The following is a 27,576-nucleotide window of genomic DNA, read 5'->3' as shown; positions in this document are numbered from 1 at the left end:
TAAGCTGTGATAAAACATCTCTATTTTACAAGACACAGTTGTAAGACTGCATCTAGAATCAATGTTACGTGTAGTGGCTGCAACTCTGAGCTGAACAAATTAAACTCAGACAACCTATTTTCTTATCTGACCGTTTTAGAGCAAAGCAACAAAGCTAACTGGCCCTGAGCAGGTCCTTTGGTATTCAGTTTTGACATTCACACCGCCTCATGAGTGTACAACAGGCCATATTATTTCCCCAAAACCTCAGAAAAATGGAATTTGTTGTCAGGGCCTGACTCAATTTCTGAGGTACATCAAAGAGTGTCTGCAATGCTGTAGCAGTAACGCAGGCTGTTCTTGGTTCAAAGGTCTTTGAAGTAGGCTAAAAATCTTGGATGTCAGATTTCAGCAGATAAATAAGTTCAATTAACTTCCCGTTAATGGGGAGTTTTTCTTCCCACTGTCGCTTCATGCTTGCTCAGTATGAGGGATTGCAGCAAAGCCATGTACAATGCAGACGACTCTTCCTGTGGCTCTACGGTTCCCCAGGAGTGAATGCTGCTTGTCGGGACTTTGATGCAATCAACTGGTTTCCTTATATAGGACATTTTTGACCAATCTGTATAATCTGATTGAACTTGATTTTGTAAAGTGCCTTGAGATGACATGTTTCATGATTTGGCGCTATATAAATAAAATTGAATTGAATTGAATTGAATAATGACTATAAAGTACACTGGAGCAAAGTATTTTGTATCTTACAGTATTTTAGCAAAAAGGCTGATTCTATCAAATAAAACAGTAGATGTGATAAAATTAAAATGAAGATGCAGAGCAGCATACCCACTAACCATCAATGATAGAGTAGTGATGGAAAGATTTTTGACAGCCTGTGTATAAGTGTGTCTGTGTGTGCTTGTAGAAACATGTACAGAAGTCGTTTAAAAGCTGAGAATCTGCCTGTCGGAGCTGCTCAGAGAGGATGATGTAACGAGAAACTGTCCTGCTTTCATCCTCCCGTGAAAGAAAATAAAATCCCCTGATTAATGCAACACTGACATCTCTTCTGATGATCCGGAGCCTCACCGTATTATTATCTGATGAACTCTCTTAAATTATTTGAATGAAGTGGATCTACTTTGTCTGCTGAGTGAACCTACTGACGAGCTGGTTGAGCAAGAAATATGTTTCATGCTTGAACCTGAGGGATATTATAAAATGACTAAAATTGAGGTTGAAATTTTGGTTTGGAGAATATATTATTTACTTTGAGCAATTTTCCCCCCAATTTTTATTTATTTTTTTATCCCCAAAGGCAAAACTGTGCAGCTATTGACACAAGACTCAAATAAAAGAAAAGACTGAGGAGTCAATTACCCATGAAGCCTGGAGTTATGAAGCTCATACTTATGTGACAGACAAATTACAACCCGGGCGGTTCATTAACAGCACATTAGCCAGCCCCATTATTCAGTTTGGCCAGTGAAACCGCGCCTAAAGAAATCCAACAAAGAGGAAATAGTATTGTATAGCAAATAATGCTAAAAAACATAAACAGTATTCTGTTGAGGGTAATATAGTTGAGAGTTTTCAAAAAAATTTTTTTTGCTTGTTACCCCAAACCGAATAGCAGGAAGAATTACATTTTTTTTATTTTAATGATGAACACAAAATCACAATATTTGCTGATGTTTGATGCCTATTAATTATTTCTACAGGTTAAAAATGAGAATGTGCTAATTTATCATTAGAATGAATTTAGACACGTCTTGAGTAATATCCACCAGTCAAGCCAAGCAGTATACTGCTGTTGAATTAACTTAAACTATATTGATTTTACAACAGGGTCACTTATAATCTTTGCTATAGGCTGTTATAATGCGTGTTGCTTTTAACAGTCAGATGTTAACTCCAGTTACGTCCATGGCCCCAGGAATCAGCACCCCAGGTTGTGGTTTCTAGGCTTACTCAAGGTTGGTTGTTATGCTGTGAAACACTAACAACTAAACTTAGCATAATAAGTAGGGAAATTAATGTTGGGCTATGCACATAAAAATGTGTAAAACCTTTTCTGCCACTGACAGATAGCTGACTATTGTTTTGAGGCACCTGTGATGTCTGCTTCATCCTTAATAAGTTTGACTGATAACGGTTGGCGTCAGAGACAGGATGCAAAGTGGGTGTCCAAACATTTTCACTATGTAAGCTTTGTTTCTTTATCTAATAACCCACCGATATTCAACATGCCACTCCTGAGCTCTTGTCTGCGATTCTGTCCAGCTCCTAAAAGCATGACAATTTTATGGGATGGACCAAAACAAAGTAGTGTATAATAGTGCAGTTCAAGATCCAAGTCCAAGTCCAGGGTTTTCAATATTTTATACAAATAAAAATCTTAAAATTTTAATATGAATTAGTTTTCATATGACTTTAATCTGGCACACCTAAATAACATCTAACTACCTTTACAATTTGCATAATTAGTAAATATAGTCTTCTTGTTCAGTTGTACAAAAAACATACAATTAATACAAGCTTTATATTTCACACATACGTTGACTACATGTCACTTAAATGTTAAAAGCAAACAGGAGTGCGGAGTACAAATGCATGCCTCATGATAGATTTTTACTTTCCAATTTTTTTAATGGCCATATAACATTTTCCTTTCTCTTCGTAACTATGCTCTGCTTTTTGAATATTCACACAGAGCTCAAATGAAATACATTGAGGTATTTGGTTGCAACATGAAAAGGTTTAAAAGATCTATCTATCTATCTATCTATCTATCTATCTATCTATCTATCTATCTATCTATCTATCTATCTATCTATCTATCTATCTATCTATCTATCTATCTATCTATCTATCTATCTATCTATCTATCTATCTATCTATCTATCTATCTATCTATCTATCTATCTATCTATCTATCTATCTATCTATCTGTTTGTGTGTGTGTGTGTGTGTAAACATAAACTACTTTACTCAAACATCTCCCAGTCATGAAAGTAATATTTGATCATAAGTCTACCAGTTACACTAAAAAAAATGATCTGAAGAGGCACAAATGTTCTGCTTTTTAATAATTCCCAAATCAAGCTAACATGCTGAAAGTTTAGCCTCATAAAATGTCTATGAAGTTGAGTAAACAGCTCCGAGGGATGCAGAGCATATTGAGCAAGCAGACTTTTGAGGCTTGTTTGTGGAGAAATGCTCCACAAGGTCTCTTCAATATTGATGGGATCCTTGGTTTATTGATGAGATCACAGCGTCTGTCTGCTAATCTTGCTATGTCGGACAAGCCGCTGCCTGTTTTCCGATATTTGACTGCTGCTCAGCAAGTCTCCGAGGCGCTGGGAACTTTATTAGTAAAGAGAGAAAACTGGTGCTGCTTTGGCTCTGAGCGAGAGTGTTTACGCCGAATGCTTTCACAGAAAAAGGAAATAAGCTCCATATCTTCTGTATTTAATTTTTTTTGTGGTGGCAGGGATTATTTGATGAAAGATCATTAACTTAATGTCAACTTTCTATTAATTCCCACCATAATATTCTTCCCTCTCAGGTGTGATGCTTCATTCATGATCCTCATGGCTACTTTTCCAACAGTTGCGGTATAATACAATTGTCAGCCAACAGGGTATTTTGAACAGATTTTTAGAATCTGTTTATTTTTTGTGGTTTTCTGTGTTCTTGTTGGTTTCCTGTGTTTAGCTTTTGAGTTTGGGAGCTCTGGCATCTTACACTAGAACGGCTGTCAAAAACTTGGGGGTTACTTTTGATAGCAGCATGACATTTGATAAGCAGTAATGTTGTTAAAATGAGCTTTTTCCAGCTTTCTCTGCTGGCTAAAGTTAAGCCTTTTCTGTTCAGGCACGTTCCTAAAAAGGACCATTCATGCATTTATTAATTCGAGGTTGGACCACTGTAATGCTCTGTATGTTGGTCTGAATCAGACGTCCATCTCTCGCCTTCAACTTGTGCAAAATGCTGCCGCTTGCTTTTTAACAAATACATCTAGACGTGCACACATCACTCCCATTCTCTACATCCTGCATTGGCTCCCGGTGCATTTTAGAATAGATTTTAAGATTTCAACTTTGCAGAAGCCAAACCGGTCATTAAGGTTTTTAGATCATTTGGTTTTAAAAGTCCCAAGGTCAAGGTATAAACGGTGGGGTGATCAGGCTTATGCAGTTGCTGCCCCAGGACTCTGGAACAAGTTATGCCCGTATATTCGCACTGTTACAGATATCGCTCTTTTTAGGTCCAAACTCAAGACATATCTGTTTGTTCTCTCTTTCTACTGTATGTTGTGATTTTACTCATTTTGTTAAGCACTTTGGATACCTGCTGGTTGTTGTGAAGTGATATATAAATACTAGGGCTGTCAATCGATTAAAAAAATTAATCTAATTAATTACATACTCTGTAATTAATTAATCTAAATTAATCGCATATAATTTTTGCTGTGAAAGTATTTTAAATATTTAAATTCAAATGATTCAATGAATAATCAGCATTAAATACATTAAAGTATCGGCTGTATCTAATGCATTATCCGTTGAATACTGGTAATGCATTTGGCCACCGGGCCGGACTAAATCGTTTGGCCAGCATTCACAGACTCGCTATCTGGACGGTCTCTGGCAATCTGATACCATCAACCATCAACTTACTCTTAAAACGATCTTGTGATACGTTATCTAAAGAACAAAAATACGTTGAGAACTCGTCGTTTGCTCTGTTTGCGTCTGCCACTGTGCTCGCCTTCTGCCTTCCAGTCCGGTGCGCAGGCGCGAAAAACCCGGATGAAAACAATAGCAGTGAACTACCCTATACCAGGGCTTTTCAAATTCATTGAATGTGAGCCTCCCCTTGGGAGGTTCAAAAGTTCAAAAACAACTGATAGCCCAACACATGTTTTTTTATTGTATTTCTTTTAACAAAGTACATTCATAAAAAAGGCCTATTCATAAAATATCCATCCAAATATTTCCATCTTACATGCTACTTTTACTGAAACATCATGGACAGAGGGCTTAGTTTTAAAATTGAACTGTCATTAGAGCAAATTCATAAACAATTGTTTTCAACAGCAGACAAACTGAACTAAACAGATGCCAATGTCAAACTGAACTCACGTCAACAGGACACATCAACTGAAATAATAATAAAAAAAGATAACCTGAATTTAACAGACGTCAACATATTCCATATTCCAATCTAGTTTTTAGGCTAATTATACACAATTTAGACCTAGTGCTATTTTAACAAACAAGCATTTTATTAGTTGTTATCTCTTATCTGATGTATATCTGATGTTTGGCGCTTTGTTTTACCTCATGTTAAAGTGCTCTTTAAATAATGATGACATTCATGAAGATTATTATCAGAATAAACTTTTGCATCACCTCCCAGAAGCTGGAAAGAAAAGAGACAAAAACATTTTGTCTCTTTTTCACACCTCACTTAGTAACGCTAATATTTTAGGCTAAATACTTTAGCCTAAAATATTTTAGGCTAAAATATGACACTTTTTATTTGTTTTTCTTCAGTCCCACGGTGATGTTTAATAATTTCTGCTAAAGGCTACAGCATTTTGATTAATCTGCGTTATTTTTTTAATTAATTAATTAGTTAATTAGTTAATTAATTAATTAATCAAAATTAACGCGTTATTTTGACAGCCCTATTAAATACATTTTGATTGATTGATTGATCAGTCTTTTAATGACACTGCCTCTTCTGATGATTATTATTCCATGCCTGCTGTAAGTCTGGTTATTTTTTCATTAAATCCTCATCATTCACTACATCATGAAGTTCCATGCCTCTTGTCTGCACTCTGGTTCCCCAACAATAACTAAACACAACACGACCATTTCAGATCATCTAACAAATTTTAATACATCACATGATGTTTAAACACGGATATCTGTTTCCAGATGATAATTTCATTCACTAAGTCAATTCAAATCAAGGAATGTATTATTTCTCAAATTTCTGAAGGTATCTAAAGATTAAAGTTCAGAGTCTTCTTAGCAAATCAAACATTTTACCTTCAAAAATGTTTCTGTCTTTCTGAACTGCGAGGGCAAGGTTAATTTGAAATGCTAAATTCCTGACTTAACTTTAACTGACCCTGGTGTCACGTGTCTCTGGAAACCGAATTTGGACCTGAGCAGGTACCATTCCCACACTACTGTCTCTGACACAGCAGGGAACATCTCCACACACAGCCGTTGTCTAGCTGAGAACCTGACCCTCAAACTGGTAAGAATCAAATATTGCATTTACTTTTTGACATCTTGAAAATTTAACAGTTTATTAATTTAACTGACCGGGGACTCTGCAGTTTGTGGAACTGTTCAGAGCCACCAAAGCCTTGGACCTCCTCCTCACGCAGGTCAGCATCTTAGTTTTGCATTGCTCTGAGAAACCCTCCATCCTTCAGCCACTATTTGTTCTAAGTTAGCCAGTATTGTTGTGTTGGTCACTCTGACACAAACAGCACACCCGCCCTGATCCCATAAGCTTTCACTGGGGTAAGGTCAGGGCTGCAGGCAGGTCATTTTAGATCCTGGAGTCTCAAGACTAGCCTCTGATGAACCCTGCTGTGTGAAGGGGAGGGTTGCATATCTCCCAGATCATGGACATATGGTAGTGCCACTCATTGCTAAATATCATATCTATATCTCAGGTTTTGATCTTGTCAGCAATTATGACAAGCCATTATCTCTAGAAGACTGCCTATATGATTCCTAAGTACTGGCAGAGAAAAGGGAACCAGGAACACAGTGACAGTGAGACCAGAGCAAGGCAGACAGATGGATGAAGATGGAGGACCTAACAGCATCTGACAGAGTGAGCTGAACTTAAAGGGGAAGAGACGGAGGGAAGCAATGGGTGGACAATTAGGCGCAGGTGAACCGAGTGAAACAATCAGCTGCAGGAAAGGAGGGGCAATAAACTGGCAGGGGCAGATGGAGAACAGAATCTAAATAAACTCAGAAGGAACAGATATAACAGAACTACAGACATAAAGGACCATAAGCTAACTACATCTAAGAATACACAAATAGAGTGCAACACAAAAACTGAGCTAAAAAAGGCATGTATAAATAAGGATCTAACAGAATACTAAAGTAATAACATAAGTTAACAGAAAACTAAACACATAACAAGAATAAGGATCTCTAATTAAGAAACGACCGATCTTACCAATACCTGAATCTATGATAAACATAAATGCTGAACAGAAACTAAAGAGAGGATAATGCAAGGATCTAGGGAGTAACAAAAACACAGACTGCAGGATCCCCAGGGAGCTACCATAAGTAATGGCACCCGGGGGATCCTGACAGAAATGCCAAAAGGATCCATTGAAGTTTGTGATGGATGCAATGTCAAAAAAGGAATCTAAAAGTTAAAACAGATTGAACGCTTTTACTTTCTTACAGCCTGAAGAACTATTCCCAAAAGATTAGAAGAAAGATCGGTTCCTTTGAAGAAAAAACGTAAAGGAAAAAAAAAACAAGAAAATCTTGCAGAATGATGTGGGAGTCTGTTGGACTGAATAAAATACCTCATGGAGGTTTTATAAAAGCGCTTTGAATGGAGTGTGAAAATAGCTGGGCTTTGTGTGAGAAACGCTGCATTGATGACGGGCTACATCAGCGAGCTGCACCCTACCTTCGCATCTGCACCCAGGGCCTCGTCCTTTTTGTTCTTCTCCAGGTCTGATGAAGAGACACAATCGATGCTCTCCTCTGTGGTGGCTTCAAGGTCTGTCTCCTCTGACAACGCCAGCCTCTTCTTTGCTGCGGAGAGATGACATGCATCGGCGAGAGTTTCACACAGAGTTTAACAGAATACATGACAGGTCTTTGATTAAGGGTTGGGGTGACTCATAAAACAATCAGCATCTTTAATTTAAAAAATAATGCTATGAATGAATAATGACAACTTTTCTCAAAGTGCTGCAAATTTGTGCTTATACCAGCTCTTGGAGTTTAATGAGTTAAAGAAGGCATGAGGAGCTTTTGTGTGAAATTGAGATGGAGCAGGCCTGACAACCGGGAGGAGAGCGAAGCGAACAGAGGTGTTTTGTAGTTGCGAGTGTGTGCGTAACCTGGTGCTGCCTCCAGTTCCTCCGCCCTCCCCTCTTCATCCTCCTGATCCTCGCTTTTCTGTTGGAGGGTCAGCTGGTGACACACATCAAATGCCTGACCCACGGTCCGCACGATTCTCATGGCCTGAGACTGTGTGGGAGGACACAGACAGAGGGTTTCTGTGTGTGTGAGTGTGTATGTGTGTTCGAGGTAAGGTAGTAAGGGCAGAGAAGCAGCAGGATGAAGAGCACATTAGAAAGGAGACATATAATTAGGCTACGCAGCAGGCGAGGAGATAGGCTGCTGGAGGAGAGGAGAAACAGAATGTGACCATTTGTGCACAGGTGGTGAAGAAGAAAATGAAACGTAAAGGTATGAAGCGAATGGAGGGGAAAATTATGAAAGAGGGAACCTGAAGGACAGACACTGAACACAAGCTTTGTTTGAAATTCATTCTTTATATAAAAAGCACTCCAGTGAAAAATGAGCGAAGAAATGTGTTATCTTTTCTTGACTCAGCGATCTATAACTTTGCCATCCAAATTCCTCAAGTCAAAGAACAAGGTGGTGGAGGGGTGGGGGGCGTGATCGCTGTACGATCTCAGTTGTCATTGAGTAACAGGTGGGGATCAACCTGGACGGGTCAACACAGAAACACACGGGGCAAAGGACACACAACTATGTGCACACACAGTGTACTTTAGAGAGATATTCATGTGTTTGTACTGTGGGAGGAAGCCAGAGTACCCGAAGAGAACACACACATGCACACAGAGAACATGCAGAAAGACACTAGTCTGGGATTTGAACCCAGGACCTTCTTGCTGCAACATTTTTTAATGTAGTTAAGGGATAGAATTTCAGGTTGTGGACACTGTAGGTTTTGGCCAAGACTCACAGTCTTGATGGTTTAGCTGCTTCTGGTTTTTATTCAGTTTTTTCTTCCTTTCCTAGATATATGTAAAAAAAAAAATATTATTTGACATTAGGCCCCTGGCGACAGAGCACTAGCACTCTTGCTTCAAAAGGCTCAAACTGCTCAGTCCTTACAAGGGAGCTTCTACTCCAGACTTTATACTGTAATCTCCTCATATGGAAAATGACACATGTTGGTGTAAACTGTGGTGTGATTTTAAGGGGTGGGAGATAGCTTAGCTAGTGCGAAGCCACAGAGATTAGCTTCACGAAGCTAATCTCTTCAAGAAGCTAACTAAAGTAAGTGTTGCTTCGTTGTGTGAGTTTGCTAAAACAATTTTGGACGCCGTCATTTTCTCTGGTCCCCTGCCTGATCTGACCAGTGATGACATGTTTAGCCGCATGTCATCATTCAACTGCTGGTTGTCTAGGTGGTGTCCTGAAAACGACGTGGGCTTCATTGATAACTGGTGAACCTTCTGGGGAAAACCTGGTCTAATCCAGAAAGATGGCATCCATCCAACTTTGGATGGTGAGGCCCTTCTTTCAAAGAATCTGGGTGGATTTATTAGTTCTCCTAAATGCTGAACACACAGGGTCCAGACCAGGAAGCAGAGCCGTAGTTTAACACACCTATCTGCAGCTTCTACTGTTACCCACCCATTACCCTATTTGACAGAGTGTTTCCCACGGCCAAAACTATCCGTCCATCCATTTTCTAACACGTCTATCACTTGTGGGGTCGCGAATAGTGCTGGTGCCAATCTCCAGCAGTCAATGGGCGAGAGGCGGGGTACACCCTGGACAGGACACCAGTCTATCGCAGCGGCCAAAACTAAACAGATTAAAAACAGATCTAAAAGGAGCAAATCATAAAAATAAAAAAAAGCCATAAAAATATGACTCAGCTTGAACCAAAAAAATAATACAATTAAATGTGGTCTATTAAATATAAGGTCTCTCCCTCCAAAGACTTTGTTAGTTAATGAATTGATTTTTGATAATCAGATTGATTTATTTTGTCTCACAGAAATCTGGCTACAAGAGGACTACGTTAGTATAAATGAGTCAACTCCCTCTAAGTAGTCAAATTTCCACATTCCCAGAACTACGGAGAGAGAAGGAGTAGCAACCATCTTTCTGTCTGATTTACTATAGTCCCAGGCCAGTTGATAACTACAATGCCTTTGAACATTTAACCTTTAGTTTTCCTCATCCAAACTGCAAAGCAATAAAACCTCTTCTGTTTGTTGTTTTGTATCTTCTACCAGGCTTTTACTCTCAGTTTTTAGATCAGTTCTCAGACTTCTAATGTGATTTAGTGTTAAATACTCAATATGAGGGATTGCTGCAAAGCCATCAACAATGCAGACGACTCTCCCTGTGGCTCTACGCTCTTTCAGGAGGAGTGAATGCTGCTTGGAGAGACTTGATGCAATTTGCTGGGTTTTCTTAGAGAGGAAACTGTTTGACCAATCCGTATGATTTGAATTCAATTTGACTTTATAAAGTGTCTTAAGATGACATGTCGTGAATTGGCGCTATATAAATACAATTTAACTGAATTGAATTAAAAGATTTTATCACATGTACATGCACTGTTGTAATATTGTGGCAACAACAAACAACCCTAAGCAGTGCATCACCAATTAAACATGCTACAATCATCTTGTCCATATAAGGCTTTAGAGTACATCAATTCTGGTTTGCCACTTTGACCTGGAAAGACAGCTGAAGTAAGATGAAAAAAAGACACATACCAGATAAACTATTTGAACTTCGTGTAATTAAAAACCATCAGATGTAACACAACAAAATAACTGTGTAGTCACTGATTGAATGTCTCTGGTGTGTACTTATCTGAAGGCATGAGTCACCCCATGATAGACATCTTCATCCCCAGATGTTCTGACCTACTACCCTAACTTTAAATAACAATTTGAACGTCTGAGCAGAATATTTGATCAAAAAGAGTTTACTCTGCACATTAAGAATTACTTACAGAAAAGCCAAAAATTATTCACAGCCCTGGTAGATTTAGATTTAGATGCACTTTCATTTGAAGTTTGTTTTCTTATAGAAAAAAGACAGATATCTGAAAAAGCAAAAAACAAAACAAAATAGAAAGCAATTTAGATAAAAAAATATAGTAATCTGTTTTTATTTATACTTTATCAAAAATTTCATGTCAAAATGTCTCAATTATCAGTGTCAAAATCTTTACTGGCATGTTAAACTTTGAGAATTTAATACTAAATCATGTTTATCACCTGGACAAAACAAAGTGGGTGCAGTGTCTTGCCTAAGGACACAACGACTGAAACAGTTGGAGCTGAAATTTGAGCTGGCAACCAGCCGGTTCCAGGACAGTCTCCCTAGCTCCTGTGCCACTGTTACAAGACCAACACACTTGTTCTAGGCCTTCTTTGTTGCGTCAAGTCCTGAACATCTTGCTGTAATTGATGTAAGCACAGATTCTGCTCTTTATCAGAAAATCCTGAAACAACAAATTCAACTATTAGTTTGTGACCTTAAGCTCAAGGTTAATACAGTTTTAGAGTGGCCTAGTCAAAGTTTGGACTTGAAAATGACTGCGATGCTGTAGCGTGAGCTACAGCGAGCTGTGGGTAAATTGAAACAATTTCATCAAGAAGAGTGGGCTGAAATTCCTTCTCAGCGAAATAAAAGATTCATCACCTTGTATTGCATTCAGTTCATGGCAGTTTTTTTCCATCAAAGGTGGCACAGCTAGTTATTAACGTAATTGGGCAAATGCATTCTTCATTTTAGATAGGGCCAGGTGGATTTTGATAGCTTTTTTCCTTAAATGAAATTGAAATTGTGGAAAAGAAGTAGGCAGCCAGATGGATAATGTTTAGCACTCTAGTTCTACACATTATTCTTGTGTGTTTGAGAACACACAAATACCGCAAGAATTCATCTTGAAGGCAAAGTAAGGAAAAATGCACTTTGTATTTACTCAGGTTACCTCTGTCTGGTATGAAAAGTGGTTTTATCTGAATCATTTAAGTGAGAAAAAAAAGTAAAAACTGAAGAAATCTGCATGGAGGTAAATACTTTTCTGAAGCGCAGCGTGATGATGAGTTAACTACGGATTTTACTGTGATAAACTTAGTGTGTTGTCTGGCCTCGTCCCTGTTCTGGACCTCCAGAGTGGACCCCCACCTCTTACATGATAATAACATGGTTGTGTATTTACAACTGGGATGTCATCTTTGCTGTTATGATTTAAAACAATTTGTGATGGTTGCTGGACAATTAAAATGAATATTTTTGGATACTTCATAGACTAAATATTTCAAAAAACACTGTGTTTAAGACTGGTCCAATACCATCAAGACATTAATCAATACAACATTCTGTTTTTCCTCTGATATAAATGCCCTTATTTTCTAACCTGAGCATAGAGGTAGCAACAATCAGCACCAGTTATGAGACACCATCATCAATTTCAGGTTTCCGCCCACCCCCCCACCCGCCCTCCAAAGCTCCAAAACCATTCTAAATCCGCCAGAATGATAGGTTATCCACCCTGTCCTTCCTCAGTCGGACTGAAGGTGATGTTTTCAATCTTGGGAGTTGGCAGGAGCCGTGTCAAAAATAAATTCATCGCCATCTGCCTCTGGAGGATCCTCCTGCCTGAAGCTATTCAGTCAATATGTCAAGGTAGCTCAAGCTTGAAAGAGGTTTAATCAAATGCAACGGCAAAATACGTTTCAACAAAACCAGAAATGGTGTGGGGAAATTGATTAGAGCGCTCTGTCAACACAGATCAGAGAAGTGAATTCTGGCTCCGAATTGTAAAGTGAACATAACAAAACTCGCAGAAACCAAACACAAAAGGCTGCATTGATGAGCTCACTTCTAAGCCTCGTTCTACAACACGCCGTGATGAAAATAAACCAAATCTCCTCTAATCAGCTGATCCATCTCCTCCTACTCAGCACACATGCTTGGTCTGCAGCACACAGATACGGCTTCAAAGACCCGGGGAGGCAGTGGAGAGAAGGCACCACTGACTGTGTCCCTGACAATAGGGTGGGTGTTTCGTTCAGCACTGGTGCAAATGTCTTGAAGTGCCGAGCAAAGCAGCGCCCTTTTTCTTTCCCCCCTTCCCACCAGAATGATTAGTATTCAGCCTCACTAAGTCGCTGTCGGCGTGGTATCCATGGTGAGGGGATGGGAGTCAACCTCACTGATGCTCCGTCTTTGTCATGGAGGAAAAACTGGATCAGCTTGTGGTTCTGATATGTGGAAAAGAACATGCTTCTACTTTTCTTTTGGTTATGAAAATGAAGGGTCTGACTTTCCTATACTGTGCCATGCAGAAGTGTTGCTGACCTTTGAACTTTGACACATTTTAGCCATGTTACAACCACCAATTTCAATGTGTTTTATTTGGATTTTTCTTTTTTTTTTCATCACAGACCAAGATCAAGCAGTGCATTGTTGTGGAGTGGAAGGAAAAGGGTGCAGGGGTCTGAATGTTTTTTTTATTAACTTAAATTTGAAAAGTGCTGCGTGGATTTGAGAAACTGGTCAGTGACGTTGAGAGGACAGACGGAGCTAAAACAGGGCCTTCAAGGCACCTGTTAGGGGCTACAAAAGAACTGGAGCTTAAATCATTTCGATCAAAGCATTTTTATGTGTCAGAATGGCCCAAAGTTCAAACCCAAATCCAAATGACAGTGAGTGGTGAGACTTGCAAGAGTTTTACTTTTTGAATTTCAAAAGCTGATAGAGACAATGACTAACAGCATTAATCGCAGGAAACGGTGGCTTGATGCGTATTGAATTGGGTGGGGGGTAGAACGCAAATAAAGCTGCACTTATTAGATTTTTCATTGTAAAGAGTTTTGAAACTCTTGTTTCATTTTCCTGAAACTTCACAACTGAGCACGCACTATCACACGAATCCCCAAAAAAACACGCATTGAAAACAACAAACCAAATAGTTATAACCGTCTAAATGTACTCAAGTCCTACAAATCAATACCAGCACAAACAAATGCAGCAGCAGGGATTTTTTTTTGCACATCATTGTTCCCTCAAATGGTTTTATTAGCAGTAAAAACTTGAAATGAACAACCATATGCAGAAGTAATTCTCTGCAAAAATCCCCAATGTGGTCCTGAAATCTATAAGGTCTGAGGTAGTTTGAAAATACTCTTGTTCTGGTGGTTCAAATCTAAGCAACTCTCCTTACTGACTGTGTAAGCAGAGAGTAGGCTGACTGCTGTCCACAGAAAACAAGACACTGACTGCTCAAGTACTCCACATTACCCAAGTTAAAACACACATCCCTTGAGATTCCTCAAAATAAACAGATAAAGATGCAAATTGCCAGATGTTAATTAATCAAAGCAGAGGAGAGGGGTTCATATGCAACAAAGCACACCAATTAGACAGTCTACTGAAACACTGATGCATACGGTTAGCTTTATCAAGTTGTTTTAATACAAGTGAGAAAGTGATAATGATGATGAACTATAATGATCACAATCATGTTATTATGTAAAGCTGCAGGAACACTGTACTATTGCCACTGTTTCTTGCCATGAATGCTAGTGTACTGAAAAATATTTCTTACAGAGCTCTACATGTGAGCAAATAAAGGGGTTTTAGAGGAAATGTAGGTCCTGTCACAGCTTTCAAATACAGTAAGTGTGCTGCTTTTGATGTACTCTTCCGAATAGTGCATGTGTACTGGGGTCAAGGATGTTGATTTCACAGTGTTCAACTGCATCAGCAAGGCGTATATTAGCTTTATGTTTTTAAAAAGTATTTTTTCACATTCAATAATCAATTGACAGTTTGGGAACTGGCATTTCATTTAACTAATTTAATTAATGAATAATTATTTGGGCAAATTCCAAGCATCATTAACCATATAATAGTAATCAAAGATGCTTCTCTGTCAGTCTGCGCCAGAGCAGCTGTGGCTGCTAACATAGCTCTCCACCGTCAAGGTGTGAATGACTCAATGTAGTGCTTTTGGGTCGTTGGACTTGATAAAGTGCTATACCAGTACTTACCATTTAACATATATATTAGGGATGCACAATGTATCGGTATTAACAATGGTATCAGCTGATGTCAGTCATTAAAATATTGGTATGTCCCAAGCTGGAAAAGGGTAAAGTTTAAGTATCTCAGGGTCTTGTTCATGAAGGAGGTAAAACTAGAGTGAGAGATTGATAGGCAGATTGGGGAAACGGACGCTGTACCGGTCTGTTGTGGTGAAGAGATAGATTTGAGTATGAACGAATACTGGTGAATATATGTTTGTACCCATATCGATGGTCATGAGCCTTGGGTCATGACTGAAAGAATGAGATCAAGATTACAAGTGGCCGAAATGAGTTTTCTCCTCAGGGTGTCTGGGCTCTCCCTTAGAGAATGGGTGAGAAGCTTCTGTCATCTGGGAAGGACTCAAGAGTAGGACCGTTGCTTCTCCATGTCGAGAGGAGCCAGTTGAGGTGGCTCGGGCATCTGTTTAGGATGCCTCCTGGACGCCTCCCACACATCCTACCAGGAGGACACCCAGAAGAAGACCCAGGACACGCTGGAGGGACTATGTCTCTCGATTGGCCTGGGAAAGCCTTGGGATTCCCCCAATAGATAGACAGATCTATCTATCTATCTATCTATCTATCTATCTATCTATCTATCTATCTATCTATCTATCTATCTATCTATCTATCTATCTATCTATCTATCTATCTATCTATCTATCTATCTATCTATCTATCTATCTATCTATCTATCTATCTATCTATCTATCTATCTATCTATCTATCTATCTATCTATCTATCTGTCTGTCTGTCTGTCTGTCTGTCTGTCTGTCTGTCTGTCTGTCTGTCTGTCTGTCTGTCTGTCTGTCTGTCTGTCTGTCTGTCTGTATGTATAAAATTAATATCTGCATAAATTGTTATATTGGTGCATCTCTAATATCAACCAGAAAGTACGTAAGGCAGTCAGTTGTGCAGTGTTGTGTTATTGCAGGTTATTTACTGTGATATGTGAGTCCCAGTCCTGTAGCAGTGCTGTAGTACACATGGTGGGTGAGAGCCGTAACGCACATGTAACAACAATTTTACAAAATCTGTGGCAGCCTGGCTTATGTAGTGATCAAAGTATATATGCTACAGTGTCAAATGCGTACTAAATCAATGCTGGAGTGTTATTTTCCAAATGCATTGTGGCCTCCTACACAACTGCAACAAAAGACTCACATTCAATACTGTGATAAGGCTATAACAGCTGTAAACAGGCTTAAATCGGAGGCAATCGGACCTTCGCTCAGTTCTTTCTGAAAACGTTTTGACACCTATGCAGGAGTTTAATTCTGGCAGCACGCGCTTGAGCTGTGAATTTGCACAGGCACCAGCTGTTAAACATCTAGAATAAAGAATCAAGCGTCTTTATTGTCATTATGTGACCAGAAAGAACATTTTGGTGAGACGCAAGCTCAGAATTCACACATAACACACACAGTCGCCAATCAAGACATAATGTTCAAATCGAATGCACCGTAAACCCCTCTGAGAAGCTAAAAGCGTACAAATAGTCCTTAGCATCTGGTAAGATTTCCGTGTTCGGGTCAAATGTTCAGGTCAAAAAAGACAGATAACCGTCGTTTTACAGAAACAAATTATTACATAAAGGAAATAGATGTAATTGGAGCAAAATCACAAATTTTACATGACATGAAAAAGCTTAGTAAAGTATAGAAGATGTGCAATGGCCCATGACTGTCAAGTCTAAAGACCCCCCTGAGTGGCCGGAAGTAAGTGGAAGCTATGTGGTTTTCTGGCAGTCAGGGGAAAAGAAGGCATACAAGCTGCCTGAGCCACTGCTATGATAAAACTCAAGTAAAGGAAAGGTGGCAGCTTAATCAGGACGTGGCATCAGCAGTATCTTGAGAGGAGAGGTCAGCCACATCAAGAGGAGACCGAAGCAGCAGGGTGCATGGAATGCATAAGGTGGAGGACAAGTGGAGGAGGATGAAAAAAAATCAATTTGAGAGGAAGAAGACTTGTGGTGGCTCTAAGCAGTACTGCCTTCAGAGAAAGGCTGCAACGAGAGCAGCTTGCCAGCTGAGCTTCAGGCCAGAGGTTCTGCAGAGGCTGTGCAGTGTTTATGACTTCATGCAAGAAAAGAGAGAGACAGTTATCCTGCACAAATCCAGGCTACAAAGAGAGCCCCAGGAGCCTATTTATTCAAGAAGGCTGATTTATAGATACAGCCACTGGAACAAGCCTTCTCACAACTCCAGCTGATGCAGCAGAGATGGTGAATGCATTGACATCTATCGCTATGACTCGGCACTGAGAGAATATCTGCAATAACTTGTTTGCGTCCAAGTATTTGAAACTACCTTTTGCTGATATGGAATGCAAAAGCAATTATCCAGTCACTGAATCAGCCAAGATTTATTCTGTTACTATTCAATTTGTTAGTCTCCATTAATTGCTTGTGCTGCAACCTTGGTTGCCATAGGAACGGTCATACCTCTAACCCAATGTCTGAGCATGCAGCATTTTACATTGTTTCCGACAAGATAAGGGGTAGTATTTTGGTGGCTACGGGCAAATGTACCAATAGATTTTTTTGCTGGGTGTCACAGACACAGGTAGAGTGATTTAAAGCTTTACTCCATTACTCTAAACCACAAAAACACACATCAGATACAGCTGCTGAAATAAAACACCAGCCTTTTCTGTCCATAACAATTTAAAAAGCCGTGTGAAGATGACGATTAAATAGCACCAGCCTCGGCAGCAATAACTCTGAGCAGTTGTGTAGTCCAAACTTTAACAGCGTCTAACCTTGTTGTGGAGGAATTCTGGTCCACTCGTCCTTACAACATTACTTCAGTTCATTTGCATCGCTCTCCTAACGTCCTCAGTTGAGATTTGGGCTTTGACTGGGCCATTGCAAGACACAATTGTATTATTTTACAGCCACTGGGCTGTTGGTTTGTGGTGGTGTTTGGGATCATTGTCCTGTTGATGACCCAGGTTGAACCAAGCATCAACTGTCAAAAAGATGGCCGCACATCTGACTAAGGTGGTAAAAAATATAAAAAATAAGGTGGTACACAGAAGAGTTAATGGTCGACTCAGTGATTGCAAGTTATCCAGGTCCTACGGCTGCAAAACAAGCCTGAATCATTTTCCCTCTACCACCCTGTCTGGCTGTTTGTTGAAGTGTTTGATATGAGGCAATTTTGCTGTGCTGCTGTGTATTATGGTAAAATCAAAATCTCTGCTTCAGTCTCGTCTGTCTAAAGGAATTATTTAGAGGCAATTTTACAAACCCCTGTACCTGTACATTATTTATTTTTAAAAGAAAAATAATATTTTTACCTAGCAAACCCTTTACAACCCATAATTGTTCTGTGTTTTTTCTGCTGCATTTCATCTTAAATCCTATAGAAGCGGGAGGGGTGGATTTAGTTTTAGACACAGCTTTTCCATTGTTGCTATGTTTTTTGTTTCTTGTGTATTGTTATTGGTGAAATCAGAGAAAGATGGAAGATGGAAAACAGGGTAGACATTCTTTTCCCCGTGGCTATAGGTAGTCACAGTTACCACCCAGTAAACAGTGGTAAAGTATCATGACTGGTGCTAAAGCATACATTGGGATAATGTTGCCATCAGAAATACTGGAAAACTAGCAGTTGAGTGCACCCACCTCAGCAAAACCTATGCAGCACATCAAACTCACTTTTAACCTAAAATACAAACCTCTGGAAGTCTGCTTAGTGACTCAAAATGTTCAGAACTGGTGCTGATCTGCAAAAAGCCAAACTGTATTACTTTTGATTACTGTTTAGCAAGATTCACTTAGACCAAAGAACAGCTTCTTTGGAGTGGCTGTGGCCATTAAACTATCAGTTTCCTCTCCTAACTTGAGTGGAGGCATCAGTACTGATCTTTACTTTTAAAGAGGGGGCAGGGTTGTTGGTTGAAACCCCTGCTCTGACGTTCTCAGTCGTTGTATCTTTGTTCAAGACCTGCTTTGCCTGCTGGTGATGCCAATTGTATGGCAGGACTTGATAAAGCACTATACAAGTGCATACCTGTTACTATTTAATAGTTATCAGGCTCCTCTCCTGTGGAACCAACTCCCAGTTTTGGTCCGTGAGGCAGACACCCTGTCTACTTTTAAGACTAATCTTAAAACTTTCCTTTTTGACAAAGCTCATAGTTAGAGTGGCTCATGTTACTCTGAGCTACCTCTGTAGTTATGCTGCTATAGGCTTAGGCTGCTGGAGGACATCAGGGTCTATTAAAAGTCACTTATCTGTCCTAATTAGCTCAGGTTTTATAATTATATGCCTTGAATGAACTGTTGATTTGCTGCAACTTATGATCTATCTTCATGTCCATGAGTTTACATTTTCAAACGTTAGCACCTAGCATGTCGATGCTAGGTGCTAATGACGATTAAGAAAAGTTTTTTCTTCTAAAGAATTCATATCTTTATAATTTTTTTTCAAAATAATTCAATTTATTGGAGTGACTACACATATCATACTGTCATGAGTGTCCTCCTCATGTGTAAATATTTATTTAAATTAAAAGCCATTTACAAGGATCTGCCCAGGTTGAACAATAGAGGGAGTTAGAGGCAAGAAACTAATTGCACTCATTTTCAAACTTTTCAAAGCTATGTAAAACTTCCTGTTAGGCAAAAGTAAACCTGAAGACTAGAAATTAATATGCAAGATTGTGTAAAGGATAAGAATAAATGGATAGGGAGTGGGAATATAGAAGTTTACTCTTCTACCCACTCCGTTAAATATGTAAATATGTAAATACTATGTTTTAACATTATGCTACATGTTACAAGTATTCTTGTACACATTCAAAAAACAATTTAAAAAAATGAAACGACTTTCTTACTTAATTTCTGTAAATCTACCTTAACTGTTCTGAGTCTAGAAAGCTTACTGTACAGTTTGGGCTGCCACAGTTTTAGTGCTTGGTGTTTTTTTTTTTTTTTTTTTCATTTATTCGACAAGTCGTCAGCACATTAAGTGTACCTGAGGAAGATTTAACGTTTGTCGGGAAAGTGATTTCTGAGAGGGATGTGAGCCGGGCAAGGCTCCTTAAGGACGGCTGGGATCTCCCATTTCTCAGCTAGAAGTCACAATCTACCACTCACCTTCCTCTTAGACTTGAACACATTGCAGCGGAAAACGTTGCTCTGTCCATCTCTCGCTATATAACTGAATATCTTCAAGTCTTGAGCATCGTGCGAGACGTAGAAGATCCTGTAGAGGCACAGAAACACAGGAGCTCAGGTCCATGAGTGTTGACTAGGGTTGACTAGGTTGATGCTGATTAGGATCGGCCTTTTCCCACCTGTAGATGGGGTCCTGCGTCAGTAGCATGGAGCTCTCATCCCATGACCAGCCCTTTCTCTGTTGTAGCACAAAAACACAAGATCAGAGACACAATATTGCTCCAGACAGGAATAAATCAGTTCAACTCCTTTTTTTTAAAGAAGTCATACCTTCTTCTTTTTACGCAGGATCACTTTGACATAGTCAGTGGACACAAGGATGTTGACCTTCTTTTTCTTTATGTTCTTCAGCTTGAATTCATACTGGAAGAAAACACTTTATTAAACGTGTAGGCTTTATTTCTATTGCAGCTTTAGAGAACTCTCCCTAAACAAGCCAAATAAAAGAGGGAAGAGACCACATTGCTGGGGGATTATTTTTATCTTCTCCACGGGGGATAGCTGAGACGGAGTAAACATGGAGGAACTGTCAGTTTCTGTTGCTGGTAGATGTTTAAGGTTTCAAAGGCTGCCTTTCCAGAGGGAAGCAGACATGTGTGGGACACTTTCATCCCTCTGCATGATTAATACTAGATACTGCGCTTTCACTGCCTTTCTCTGGCTCCAAATATCAATGTACTGGCATAAAGAAATCCAACAGGATCAGTAAAAAAAAGAAACCCCATCAAGCTTCAGAAACTCAGTGACCAACTTGAGATGATTAACTGATCAGAGGAGGTTCTGTGAAATCAGAGGGCGAACAAATCCTGCTCCTCTCCGCTGGAAGGACTTGGATATTCTCTCTCATCTCTGTTTTCGTTTAAGTAAAAATAACAACTCAGTGCTGGATCTTATGAGGCCTCGCAGGCGTTTTGTCAGGTTATCACCACAAACAGGAGTGTGTTTTATTAGAACCTTGTGTAATAGACCAAAAAAAAGTGGCACATCAGAGCAAATCAGTTTATTTATATCGTGTCAATTTACAACACATGTCATCTCAAGGCACTTTACAGAGTCGATGCAATCAAATCTTAGAGACAGGTTGGTTAAAAGGTTTTCTATCTAAGGAAACCCTGCAGAATGCATTCAATTGTTGACTTGCTTTCACTCCTCCTGAAAACGCGCTTAGTGACAGTGGACAGTCAGCTGCATTGTGCCGTTGACTTTGCAGCAATCCCTCATACCAAGCAGGCATGGAGCGACAACGACAAATAATTTCGAATAAACAAATGAAAACTTGGATATTTGTTTATATTAATGGATCAAGGTCTGTCGACAGATTTATAGATCAAGGTAGATCCTCTCTGGCCATTTATCATTTTGGCAAAAAATGATCAAGACCTTAGAAATATTTTTAAATATAAACATAAAAAAACTAGTTCTAGCATTTTTGTCTGTGTTTATTTCCTGCTATATTTGTATAGAGTTTCCACAGCAGTCATGCGAGGACACTTTTCCATTTAGTTCTTTCGTTTTGTAAAGTAAAAAGTTTTATGGTCTTCTCGTAGAAGTCAGATCTTTTCTTCATTGTGAAATTAGATATACAGTTTTAGTTCTTTAATTTAACTATAAAACATAAATCATTTCATAAAACTGAAAAGGCTTGCTTCTATCAAAGGGTCCTGTAGCGTCTAGACACATTTTATTTATGAAGAGAGAGGGAAATGCTGCTGACTACTACGCTGTACTCCTTCCATTCCCTGGTGATGGGTTGAGATGCTCAAAGCTTTAAGCTTTTGCACAACGCCCTCCCTGACACGTTTGCTGGGTTCCTTTGTCTTCGTGACGCTGTTTGTTCACTAATGTTCTCTAACAAACCTCTGAGGCCAGAAACAGAACACCTGAAATTACACTGAGATTAAATTACTCACGAGAGCAGATTGATTATTAATTAGGTGACTTCTGAAAGCAATTGGTTGGGCTGATTTAATTACGGGTATCAAAGAAACCGAGTCTGAGTTCAAAGGCTACATCTTTATTAAATTTGTTTTTGTAAACTTTAAAAAAAAAAAAAAGGAAACCAGGAGTCTTTCTCCTTCCACTACACAACGTGTGACTTGTGTTGGACTGTCACACAATATCCCAATAAAACACACTGAACATCGCGGCTGAAGCATGACAAAACGAGCAAACGTAGCATCTGATCTTTTAATTCTAGAAGAAAAGAAACAGAGTCTGTTCGCGGCACTCGTGGTGGAGGTGATAGCAGGCTTTTGAAAAGTAAAGAGGAAAACTCCAGGTGGACTGTCTATAAGCGAGTGACCTGTGTTCTTCACATGTGCTCTCACCCAGTTAATCCATCATGTAGCTGCGTGGGAGTTTCAACACGCGTCCACGGTTCTATATATTCAGTGGAAGGACACCGATCCCTTAACGGGTGTGTGTGTGTGTGTGTGTGTGTACGTGTCCGTTATCTCCCATAAACTGGGCCAAGACGACCATCCATCTCACAACACAGTGCTGTCAGAGGGAGATGACGTGGAACACGGGGAGTGTGTGCGTTTTCACGCACATCTGCTTGAAGCTAACCCAAACGGTCTCTTCTGCCACAGGTTGAGCCTGCTGGCCCCGGGTCTTAGCTAGGAGCTACTTGCCTCATCTTCTGAATATTCAGTCAGTCCCACCTTTGGGTCCGACTGCTTCTGTAACAGACCAGCTTTAAATGATCACATCCCATTCTACTCTATTCTGTATTTTATTTTGTTTTATTATCTCTCACTTTATACATTTTCCTTTCTATCTTACACATATTAACAGGTTATCGTTGCAGCTTCAGGAAACATTTTTCATTGTTTGCCTTTGGATAGAAGGAACAAAATTCAACCATTTAATTAACGTTTTGTTCATTTCAACGCAGATGAGAAAAGCATCTTGAGCCAGAAAGCGCTTCAGTATTTGTTTTAAGCTGTGCAATGTGTGGCATCCTTTATTACTTCCTTTTGTTTGAGCAGCTATATTGAGCATGTCTGTCATCTAATCCTCGGCGTCGTACTAATAAAGCCTCTGCTGCCTAGTGAGAATAAAAAAAAAAAAAAGAAAAAGAACATTTCAAGCGTGCGACATTGCTTCTATAAATCTTTGGGAGTAGAATAAAATGGCCATTATCAGGAGCTACTGGCAAGGGAGCAGGATTAGGTTTTTCCCCGGGTGTCATAGGGATGTGGCTGACCTCTGGGTGACACAACAACTTGGTTGTTAGATTAGATGGAACAGCTGACAAGCGGCTAAATCCTCTGCACTCTGCGCTGCTGTGTGCCACTGCAGTGCTTCGTGTTTGGCAGCCGTTTCTTTTTTTTTTTTTCTTTTTTCCCCTTTTCTTTTCTCATCACAAGATTCAAAGCGCTTGTGACAACCCACTGACTCTGACCGGTGTGTGCTGTGCACTGACACGAGATCTGTGGGTGAAGACGACGTGGAGCGGATGCTTCCTAAAACATCGCGCAGCAACATGAATGACTGACAGCTTGTTAAAGGTTCACATACGCTACTGCCACCAGGTTTGAATATAGTCTCATTTCAATGAAGTCACATGTTCTTACTCTGATTCTCCTCATTGCAGCGACGATCTCCATTCTGCTGCCGGGGCGACCCACCTCCAGGCTGCCTATGTACTGCAAGGCACAAGAGTTAAAAGATTACTCCAGATTTGGCTTGTCGTTGATGTCGGTTGTGCTTTTCCCCCCCTCAATTTTCTTCGGATAACTTTTCTTTGCCAGACCAGTGAAATCTAGATGCATGGTGCAGGTCCAAAGTTCACATCCACTCATCATCAGCATAATTGTCATGATAATTTGCGGATTTGAATGCAGCATTTTGTTTTTTTTTCAGGGTGGTATGACTGGATAGCAAGCGACTTCAGTACATTTTAAAAACAAGGACTAGGTGGTGGCCTAGTGGTTGGAGCAGAGCGCTTGTGTTCTAAGGCTATGCATCCCTGAGCGAGACCCTTAGCCCCAGATTGCTCCCTAGGTTTCACTCAGTGTGGCAGCACACTGTTCCCTAAAGGATGGGTTAAACGCAGAGACAAACTTCCCCTCCGTGGGACTCTAAAGGCAAATATTCATTTATTTCAAATTTGATTTTAAAGGCTCAAATATAAGCATACATTTGACTGAACAGCCTTTTAGTTACCCGCATGCCTTTTGTTGCCATCATGAAGCTTCTGGTGTAATTCTGGATATTTCAGCATTCTTCTAATCGGGAGGGGCAGAAAAGTTTCTGGACATAGACCTGGATTTTAAGTACAGTCTACAAGTTCCCAATTGCATTGGAGTTAGAGACATTCCTGAACCTTATCCTGCCTTATCCATTTCAATCCAGTTTTGATGTGTGTGTGTGTGTGTGTGTGTGTGTGTGTGTGTGTGTGTGTGTGTGTGTGTGAGAGTGAGAGAGAGAGATCATTGTCCTTTTTGAACACCCAGCTGTGCCCAAATATCAACCATCTTTCTGTTAATTTGAGGTGAAGTTGAATAATTTGGGTGTATTGAATGAAACACACCTTCTGCATGATGCTCTCGCCACCATGCTTGACAGCTGGCACGGCGATTTAGGGTTAAAAGTCTCACCTTGAATCATGTAAACATAGTGCTTGTTATGGTGGATGTGTTACGGTAAAAAAAAAAAAACAGGTTTACAGCCAGCCAACTCATTGCCGTTCTGATGAGAACTGATGTTTCAAGCCAGAATTATGCCAGAAGCTTGAGCTACAACAACTGTGTTTTTACCCCGCAACTCATTTAACCGATTAGGGGTGCTGTACACAGTCAGAATATTATGAAAAAAATCATCTCTTTCACCCTTTAAGTTAAACACATAAAGGGAGTGCTGGCCTAGGGGTAAGAGAGCAAGGTGCTTATGTCCTGGAGAGGCTGCACAGTTCTAGGTTCAGATCCCATAGACTGTAACTAACTGATTCTGGGCCCCGGAGCAAGGCCCTTAACCCCAGATTGCTCTCCAGGCGCCATGCAGTGGCAGCCCATGGCTCCCTAAGGGATGGATTAAAAGCAGGGGACAAATTTCATTGGGATGTCTGTTGCAATGACAAATAATAATAATAATAATAATGATAATAATAATAATAATAATAATAATAATAATAATAATAATAATAATAATAATAATAATTACACACAGCCTGATGTTTTCAATACCCTGCAAGAATAAGAAGGTATAGACAATGGATCTTTCATCTGGGTAGATTAGATGAAATTTAGATTAGATTCGCATGTGTGCACCCTATTCTAGTTTTTAAATGTTATACGTTATATTATGTTGTATGAAAATAATCTAACTGAAGGCCCAGAGCTCATGTGACATTTTTGCTGTTGAGGTTGTATATTAGCCTACCTCTGTCGTCTGGCACTGATTTCAATTGGATCACACTTGAAGTTCTACATCATGTAATCTTTCAGACCTTTTCTATGTTCTTTTATGTTCTTTAAACGAATTTACAGAAAAAAACACAGCTGGATCTCACAATAATAACGAACAAAAACTACATATAACAGTTTGATTGTTTTGCATTTAGTGTTTCTGGTTTTGAGCATCACAGCCCAAACCAAGCCACTATAAATCTTAAGAAGTGGCTGAATATTATCCAGTTGACGGAAAGCTCATACCTGGTCACTGTGGTCTGGAAGGCACAGGCATGTCAACAGGACGAGAATAAAGTGATGGACATACAGCGGTAACAAACAGCCATATCTGTCCATGAGCATCCACCGCTCCTCCCTCCTCGGAGCTTCCCTCCACTCCGTTAAAACAAACAAACAAACCAACAAACCAACAACCTCACTATCTGTTGCAGAGGGTCCTTACCTTTGCCTCGAAGCAGACCCCATGATTAAAAACCTCCTCGTTGTGCATGGGGACCCTCAGATCGAGCGCGTCATCCACTAAATTGTACTTGGTCACTCCGGGCATGGCTGCGCTCCTCGCAGACTTGTTTTACGACCGCGCTAGAGACCTGCAGATATGCGCATCTCCTCCGGCTCTCCTCCCCGCCGAACACCGCCGCCGCCGTGGCCACCTCGCACTCTCAGCCGCCAGACGCGTCACTCCGGCGGACTGCGGGTCATGCGCGGGTTGAGGCGCTCAGGTCGCCACCGGCCGAATGATTGGCTGTGGGTCTCAATTAAGGCGCCGATCGCCGGTTCGGTGAGTGCACTTATTGACCCGTTTAGTCCGGTCTGCTCTGACGCACGACGGAGACGCAGTGGTCTCTGCCGCCGGTGAGCTGATGACGCACGGATATCAACAAATGATTGTTTTGCCTTATGCCTTTCTCGCAGGCGCTAATCACACATAGGCTAGATTGGCACGGGAACCGCACTCCCAGCTATAATGGAGCGTTTCTGCCGTGAAATGAAATGGAAGAAGGGTTTCCCTTTCACAGCCGGCTGCAGCTTGTGTTTGCTTGTGTGACATCTAGTGGCATTTCAGGGAACAAACAAACTAAACTCCAGGAGCCCCCGAGGGTCCTGAAGCGTAGCCGTTTCTACAGGTGCAGGGCCGGTCCAAGTTTGCATGGGGTGGGGGGCAATAGAACCAAATTTGGGGGGCTTTCCACCTACCATTGAAAATCGGCACATGAAAGCTCTGCCTTTACATCAAATGTTTTAATGTTTGACCAGTATGCAACTAATGCAATCTTTGTCCACCAATTAGGCATAACATTATGACCTCTGACAGCTACAATGAATATCAGTGTACTGCAAGACATGCATAGACTCTTCATAATTGTAGCTGTTAGTGAGTTAGATATATTAGGCAAAAAGTGAAATTTGTCCTCAGCACTGATGTTATAGAAGCGGGATAGGTTTGGGGTTAGGAATGGGTCAGAGCATGTTCCAAACTGCAGCTTTTGAAGGGTGTTCCTTGGCTGGAGAGGTCAGTATATATCAAAAGTGGCCATTAATACACATGAGGAGGGACGTTAGGCCCATGTGGTCCGATCCAACGCTGGCTCCAAAAGAAGCGTGTAAGAATACGCAATTCATTGCAGTTTTTTGTGTATGGGGCTGCATTGTTTCACCATTTAGGGTGTACGCTGCATTCCTTTGAGGCCTGTATGCTCTTTCTCCAGGATAATGCACCCAGCCACAAAGCCAAAATGGCTTGGGAATGGTTTGAGGTGTTGACTGAAAATTCCCCAGATTTTAATCCAACTGGGCAACTGTGGGATACTTTGGATAAACAATTCAATTTAAAGATCCCCTACTTTGCAACTTACAGGACTTGAAAGACATT

The 27,576-nt window shown here is 40.2% G+C and overlaps 1 protein-coding gene across 1 annotated transcript in view; it reads right to left on the bottom strand.

Annotated features, from left to right (window-relative positions):
• The window catches only part of LOC105925168 (carboxyl-terminal PDZ ligand of neuronal nitric oxide synthase protein), a 34,651-nt gene extending 7,940 nt beyond the window's left edge, over nucleotides 1–26,711 (bottom strand). The window contains exons 1-7 of the mRNA XM_012860895.3: nucleotides 26,146–26,711; nucleotides 23,868–23,939; nucleotides 20,560–20,652; nucleotides 20,409–20,467; nucleotides 20,209–20,317; nucleotides 8,117–8,246; nucleotides 7,678–7,805 (exon numbers count right to left, since the gene is read on the bottom strand). Coding sequence (XP_012716349.2) covers nucleotides 7,678–7,805; nucleotides 8,117–8,246; nucleotides 20,209–20,317; nucleotides 20,409–20,467; nucleotides 20,560–20,652; nucleotides 23,868–23,939; nucleotides 26,146–26,250 — 696 coding nt within the window. The 5' untranslated portion in view covers nucleotides 26,251–26,711. The remainder of the gene's footprint in view (nucleotides 1–7,677; nucleotides 7,806–8,116; nucleotides 8,247–20,208; nucleotides 20,318–20,408; nucleotides 20,468–20,559; nucleotides 20,653–23,867; nucleotides 23,940–26,145) is intronic.
• Nucleotides 26,712–27,576: the final 865 nt, after the last annotated feature.

This window comes from Fundulus heteroclitus, chromosome 6 (genome assembly GCF_011125445.2).
Source record: "Fundulus heteroclitus isolate FHET01 chromosome 6, MU-UCD_Fhet_4.1, whole genome shotgun sequence".
Classification (NCBI taxonomy): domain Eukaryota; kingdom Metazoa; phylum Chordata; class Actinopteri; order Cyprinodontiformes; family Fundulidae; genus Fundulus; species Fundulus heteroclitus.
This window is presented reverse-complemented; position numbering and strand designations above follow the sequence as displayed.